This window comes from Eriocheir sinensis, chromosome 19, assembly GCF_024679095.1.
Source record: "Eriocheir sinensis breed Jianghai 21 chromosome 19, ASM2467909v1, whole genome shotgun sequence".
In the NCBI taxonomy this organism is placed as follows: domain Eukaryota; kingdom Metazoa; phylum Arthropoda; class Malacostraca; order Decapoda; family Varunidae; genus Eriocheir; species Eriocheir sinensis.
Window position 1 is genome coordinate 13,851,958 of NC_066527.1, and position 8,546 is coordinate 13,860,503.

An 8,546-nucleotide genomic window follows, 5' to 3' on the forward strand; every position below is an offset into this window, starting at 1 on the left:
CTGGCGGCTTTCTCCTGAGTAACCAACGTTTTGTGTGGGTGCTCTGTTTTGCTCTCCTTTTTTCTTCTTTTTGTTTTGATGTTTTTGTTTTTGTTTTTGTTGTTTTGTTTTGTTCTTGTTTTTCCTTTCTTTCTTGTTTTTTGTTTTTCTTTTTTGTTTTTTTGTTTTGTTCTTGTTTTTCCTTTCCTTCTTTCTTTCTTCTTCTTTTCTTTTTTCTATTTTTTCTTTTTCTTCGTGCTACAACAACAACAACAACAACAACAACCACTACTACTACTACTACTACTACTACTACTACTACTACTACTACTACTACTACTACTACTACTACTGCTGCTACTACTTCTACTACTACTATTACAACAACAACAGTAACAACTACATCTATTATCACTTCAACTACTACTTCAACTACTACTACTACTACTACTACTACTACTACTACTACTACTACTACTACTACTACCACCACCACCACCACCACATCACCTGTTTGCGTGTTACTTTACCAAGAGGGTCAATAGATGTTTTGAAGCTCTCTGAATCCTCTCTGTTCGGTTGTTTTGGTGGGGACAGCGGGGGTCATAAAGGGTCACGAGCGGTCAGAGGTCACGGTCACGGTAAACAAGAGGTCAGGTCAGGTCAGGGAGGGTCAGGAGGCATAGCAGGTCACGCGGTTAGTTTTAATATACTGCTCTTTGTAATGTTGTTTACGTTCACTTTCTCCGTCTGTGTTTTTTTCCCTCTTATTTTTACTGGTTCTTGTTCTTCCTCCTGTTCTTGATCTGCTGGTTCTTCTAGTTATTCGTGTTCTTGATCTTTTTCTAGTTCTTAATCTGGTTCTTCTTTTCTACTCGTATTTTTTTATGGTGCTGTTGTTCTTGTTTTTCTCGTTATTTTTTCCGTGCCTGGTTTTGGCCTATAATGTTGAAAGGAGACAATTAGTTTCTGTGCGCGTTCAACGTAGATCGATAGAAGAGTGGTAAAGATAATAATACTTCCACATAGTTTCAACAGTATAACAAAATATATTTCCTACATCTTTATAAATACGGCTATTTACATATACATTTGTCTCAAGGGATGCGCGTACGTATAATACAGTTGTACTACATGTAACACTGACCAGAGCCTGTTGTGTGTGTGTGTGTGTGTGTGTGTGTGTAATTCACCAAGGCCTGATCACGAGTTGGACTCGCTTTCGCCAGCAGGTACCCTCCCGACACGAGGAAGTGCATGCTCATTATCGTCGATCTCTGGGTACTGCCAGGACCTCACACACCACACACCCCATCCCCCTTGCTCAAGAGGGGACAGTAGCCACTCCTAGTCAACGGAAAGAATCCGGCCTGAGCGGGGCTCGAACCGCCGCCTGTTTGGCCGTGAAGCCTTGAAGCGCTGCGCTCTAACCGATTGATCTACCGGAGCGGTGTGTGTGTGTGTGTGTGTGTGTGTGTGTGTAATGGTCTGATCACACAATAGTCTCACGATTGCCAACTATTACTTTTCCCGGATGAGCGACTCACAAGTGACGGATCTCTGGGTACGGGCTACGTGCTTGTGTATGTGTGACGTTTCTGGCTATTGCATAATAAATATTATAAATACACCCCTTCAAACACCGCATGCACGCTTCACACACACACACACACACACACACATTATCACATATGTCAGCCACCAGTGGCACTCAGTTGTCTGCAGTTCCCCGCCTGTCCCCATACGAGTACTCGGGCTCCCTCGCCTCACGCCTCGGGGGTCCAGGGGTTTGGTGCGGGGCTGGGCAGGGATAAACTGAAGGAGGTGGGGGCGGCGGGGAGCATAGGGTGACCCGCAAGTCAGCCCCGTGAGAGCGAGGCCCGGCGTGCCTTGAGGAGGAGGCGGCGCAGGAGGTCCATGGCCTCGGGAAGACCCTCGCCGGTGACGGCACAGGCGGGTGCAAGGCCCCAGGGCTGGGCGGGCGGCAGGTCGTGCAGGCCAAGGGCGTCAGCCATGGCGGCGGGCGTCCTGGCCCCCGGCAGGTCCTGTTTGTTGGCCAGCACCAGCAGCGGCGGCCGTGAGCGGCGCAGCGCGGCGCTCTGTGCCGCTTGCCGGCGCACCAGGACGTGCAGCTCATGGCGCGCCTCCTCCAGCCGCTCCTCGCCGCTGCTGGCATCCACCACGAACAGCACCGCGTCGGCGCCGCGCGTGTAGGCGCGCCAAAGGGGCCGCACGCGCTCAGCGCCGCCCACGTCCCATGCCACCCAGGAGCAGCCGCCGCGCCGCAAACGTTCGCAGTTGAAGCCGACGGTGGGCACAGCGTTCACGTAGTGGCCGTACTTGAGCCGCAGCAGCGCCGTGGTCTTGCCCGACGAGTCGAGGCCCACGAGCACCAGTGTGGGCGGCCCCGCCACGAGCCCCGCCAGGCCCGCCAGCCCTGCCGCCACCACGCGGCCCACGCCCAGCACGCCGCCCACGAGGCCCCGCAGCTCCTGCCCCAACAGCTGCATGTGTGGCGAGGCGCGGCGCGGCGGTGTGCGCACTGCCCGTGTCCACCTGCCAACCCGCACACAGCCACACTGGCCTGGCCGGCCGCCGCACGCCACACGCGTGCCGTGCCGCCACTCTCACATTCATCCAGGCCACCCTCCTCCTCCTCCTCCCCCTCCTTTTCCTCCTTTTCCTCAGCCATTCGTCAGAGTGGCCAGAGTGCCCTGCAAGTGGCCTAAAAAGTACCCCTGTGAGTTGCTACGTAGCATTCTACAGTAGGCAACACAGTTGATACAGTGCAGCCTTCTGAGAAGTAGCCTAAAACAGTCCACTGCTCAGCTGGAGTAGCAGACAGCGTTGGGCACTCTACGGAGCACACTACTCAACAGTCACAGAGTAGACGCTGCAACGTGTTGGAAGCGGCAGTGTGTCCAGCAGTGGTGGGAACCGCTAACCAAAAAGTTACCTTCGCTAGCTGGTAATCCACTGACTATAATATTAACTTCGCATATGCTAAACCGCTAAACCGATAAAGAAATTAGTGGAAGCTAACGCTAACCGCTAACCGCTATTTTATTGTATATGGATTTATCTTCGGTTTTTTATTTTAGCTCTAAAATCCTTAAAAACAGACCTACTGACCTGAAATTTCAATGAGTTGTAGCTTAGACAATAGATTTCACTAATAAGCGTCCAATCACCCTATTTTAATGACTAATTTACCCAAAAGTGGAAGCCCTGGAATTAGTGCGCCATGTGGCTCAGCTGGTGCTGTGTCTGCCCACAAACCTGTGTGATTTATTTAGTGGACTTAAAGTTAGCGAACGAGGAACTAAATTCAGCGGAAGTCAATTGGCTCACTAACACTTTACAAAGTTAACGAAAAATCTAATCCCTAATGAAAAAGTTTGCCTCGCTAATCAGCGGTTAGCGGGTCAGCAGAACCGTGGCCAGCACTGCATATCATATGACGTTACCTGGAAACATATCACACGACATTACCTGGGACATCACACGACATTACCTGGAAACATATCACACATTACCTGGAAACATGTCAAATGACATTACCTGGAAACATATCACACGACATTACCTGGAAACATATCACACAACATTACCTGGAAACATATCACATGACATTACCTGGAAACATATCACACGACATTACCTGGAAACATATCACACGACATTACCTGGAAACATATCACACGACATTACCTGGAAACATATCACACGACATTACCTGGAAACATATCACACGACATTACCTGGAAACATATCACAAGACATTACCTGGAAACATATCACACGACATTACCTGGAAACATATCACACGACATTACCTGGAAACATATCACACAACATTACCTGGAAACATATCACACGACATTACCTGGAAACATATCACACGACATTACCTGTAAACATATCACACGACATTACCTGGAAACATATCACACGACATTACCTGGAAACATATCACACGACATTACCTGGAAACATATCACACGACATTACCTGGAAACATATCACACGACATTACCTGGAAACATATCACACAACATTACCTGGAAACATATCACACAACATTACCTGGAGAGGGAACATATCACACAACATTACCTGGAGAGGAAACATATCACACAACATTACCTGGAGAGGGAACATATCACACAACATTACCTGGAGAGGGAACATATCACACAACATTACCTGGTAAGGAAACATATCACACAACATTACCTGGAGAAGGAACATATCACACAACATTACCTGGAGAGGGAACATATCACACAACATTACCTGGAGAGGGAACATATCACACAACATTACCTGGTAAGGGAACATATCACACAACATTACCTGGAGAGGGAACATATCACACAACATTACCTGGTAAGGAAACATATCACACAACATTACCTGGTAAGGGAACATATCACACAACATTACCTGGAGAGGGAACATATCACACAACATTACCTGGAGAGGGAGCATATCACACAACATTACATGGAGAGGAAACATATCACACATCATTACCTGGAGAGGGAACAGATCACACAACATTACCTTGAAAGGGAACATATCACACAACATTACCTGGAGGAAACATATCACACAACATTACCTGGAGAGGAACATATCACAACATTACCTGGAAGGAACATATCACACAACATTACCTGGAAAGGAAACATATCACACAACATTACCTGGAAGGAAACATATCACACAACATTACCTGGAAAACATATCACACAACATTACCTGGAAGGAAACATATCACACAACATTACCTGGAGGGAACATATCACACAACATTACCTGGAAAGGAAACATATCACACAACATTACCTGGAGGAAACATATCACACAACATTACCTGGAAACATATCACAACATTACCTGGAAACATATCACACAACATTACCTGAGGAAACATATCACACAACATTACCTGGAGGGAACATATCACAACATTACCTGGAGAAACATATCACACAACATTACCTGGAAAGGAAACATATCACACAACATTACCTGGAAGGAAACATATCACACAACATTACCTGGAGACGGAACATATCACACAACATTACCTGGAGAGGGAACATATCACACAACATTACCTGGAAACATATCACGCAACATTACCTGGTAAGGAAACATATCACACAACATTACCTGGTAAGGGAAACATATCACACAACATTACCTGGAAACATATCACACAACATTACCTGGAAGGAAACATATCACACAACATTACCTGGAGGAACATATCACACAACATTACCTGGAGGAAACATATCACACAACATTACCTGGAAACATATCACACAACATTACCTGGTAAGGGAACATATCACACAACATTACCTGGAGAGGGAGCATATCACACAACATTACCTGGAAAGGAAACATATCACACAACATTACCTGGGAAGGGAACACATCACACAACATTACCTGGAACGGAAACATATCACACAACATTACCTGGAAAGGAAACATATCACACAATATTACCTGGTAAAGGAACACATCACACAACATTACCTGGAACGGAAACATATCACACAACATTACCTGGAAACATATCACACAACATTACCTGGAAAGGAACATATCACAACATTACCTGGAAACATATCATACAACATTACCTGGAAACATATCACACAACATTACCTGGAAACATATCACACAACATTACCTGGAAACATATCACACAACATTACCTGGAAAGGAAACATATCACACAACATTACCTTAAAAGGAAACATATCACACAACATTACCTGGAAACATATCACACAACATTACCTGGAGAGGAAACATATCACACAACATTACCTGGAGAGGAAACATATCACACAACATTACCTGGAAAGGAAACATATCACACAACATTATCTGGAGAGGGAACATATCACACAACATTACCTAGAAAGGAAACATATCACACAACATTACCTGGAAAGGAAGCATATCACACAACATTACCTGTAAAGGAAACATATCACACAACATTACCTGGAGAGGGAACATATCACACAACATTACCTGGAGAGGTAACATATCACACAACATTACCTGGAGAGGAAACATATCACACAACATTACCTGGAGAGGAAACATATCACACAACATAACCTTGAGAGGAAACATATTACACAACATAACCTTGAGAGGAAACATATCACACAACATTACCTGGAAACATATCACATGACATTACCTGGAAACATATCACACAACATTACCTGGAAACATATCACACAACATTACCTGGAAACATATCACACGACATTACCTGGAAACATATCACACAACATTACCTGGAAACATATCACACGACTTTACCTGGAAAACATATCACACAACATTACCTGGAAACATATCACATGACATTACCTGGAAACATATCACATGACATTACCTGGAAACATATCACACAACATTACCTGGAAACATATCACATGACATTACCTGGAAACATATCACATAACATTACCTGGAAACATATCACACGACATTACCTGGAAACATATCACACAACATTACCTGGAAACATATCACACGACATTACCTGGAAACATATCACACAACATTACCTGGAAACATATCACACAACATTACCTGGAAACATATCACATGACATTACCTGGAAACATATCACACGACATTACCTGGAAACATATCACATGACATTACCTGGAAACATATCACACGACATTACCTGGAAACATATCACATGACATTACCTGGAAACATATCACACAACATTACCTGGAAACATATCACATGACATTACCTGGAAACATATCACACGACATTACCTGGAAACATATCACATGACATTACCTGGAAACATATCACATGACATTACCTGGAAACATATCACACGACATTACCTGGAAACATATCACACAACATTACCTGGAAACATATCACACGACATTACCTGGAAACATATCACACAACATTACCTGGAAACATATCACACAACATTACCTGGAAACATATCACACGACATTACCTGGAAACATATCACCTAACATTACCTGGAAACATATCACACGACATTACCTGGAAACATATCACATGACATTACCTGGAAACATATCACATGACATTACCTGGAAACATATCACACAACATTACCTGGAAACATATCACATTACATTACCTGGAAACATATCACATAACATTACCTGGAAACATATCACACGACATTACCTGGAAACATATCACATGACATTACCTGGAAACATATCACATAACATTACCTGGAAACATATCACACAACATTACCTGGAAACATATCACACGACATTACCTGGAAACATATCACACGACATTACCTGGAAACATATCACATGACATTACCTGGAAACATATCACATAACATTACCTGGAAACATATCACATGACATTACCTGGAAACATATCACATAACATTACCTGGAAACATATCACACGACATTACCTGGAAACATATCACATAATATTACCTGGAAACATATCACACGACATTACCTGGAAACATATCACATGACATTACCTGGAAACATATCACATGACATTACCTGGAAACATATCACACGACATTACCTGGAAACATATCACACGACATTACCTGGAAACATATCACATGACATTACCTGGAAACATATCACACGACATTACCTGGAAACATATCACACGACATTACCTGGAAACATATCACACGACATTACCTGGAAACATATCACACGGCATTACCTGGAAACATATCACACGACATTACCTGGAAACATATCACACGGCATTACCTGGAAACATATCACACGGCATTACCTGGAAACATATCACACGACATTACCTGGAAACATATCACACAACATTACCTGGAAACATATCACACGACATTACCTGGAAACATATCACATGACATTACCTGGAAACATATCACACAACATTACCTGGAAACATATCACACAATATTACCTGGAAACATATCACACGACATTACCTGGAAACATATCACATGACATTACCTGGAAACATATCACACGACATTACCTGGAAACATATCACACGACATTACCTGGAAACATATCACATGACATTACCTGGAAACATATCACACGACATTACCTGGAAACATATCACACGACATTACCTGGAAACATATCACACGGCATTACCTGGAAACATATCACACGACATTACCTGGAAACATATCACATGACATTACCTGGAAACATATCACACGACATTACCTGGAAACATATCACACGACATTACCTGGAAACATATCACACAACATTACCTGGAAACATATCACACGACATTACCTGGAAACATATCACACGACATTACCTGGAAACATATCACACGACATTACCTGGAAACATATCACACGACATTACCTGGAAACATATCACACGACATTACCTGGAAACATATCACACAACATTACCTGGAAACATATCACATGACATCACCTGGAAATATATCATATGACATTACCTGGAAACATATCAAACGACAATACCTAGAAACATATCACATGACATTACCTG

At 43.5% G+C, this 8,546-nt stretch overlaps 1 protein-coding gene across 1 annotated transcript; it reads right to left on the reverse strand.

The window, feature by feature from the left end:
• Positions 1 to 1,005: 1,005 nt before the first annotated feature.
• On the reverse strand, positions 1,006 to 3,474 carry LOC127000747 (ADP-ribosylation factor-like protein 4C). Its single transcript, XM_050864777.1, has one exon. The coding sequence runs from the start codon at positions 2,487 to 2,489 to the stop codon at positions 1,839 to 1,841; it is 651 nt and encodes a 216-aa protein (XP_050720734.1). The 5' UTR covers positions 2,490 to 3,474; the 3' UTR covers positions 1,006 to 1,838.
• Between the last annotated feature and the right edge of the window lie 5,072 nt (positions 3,475 to 8,546).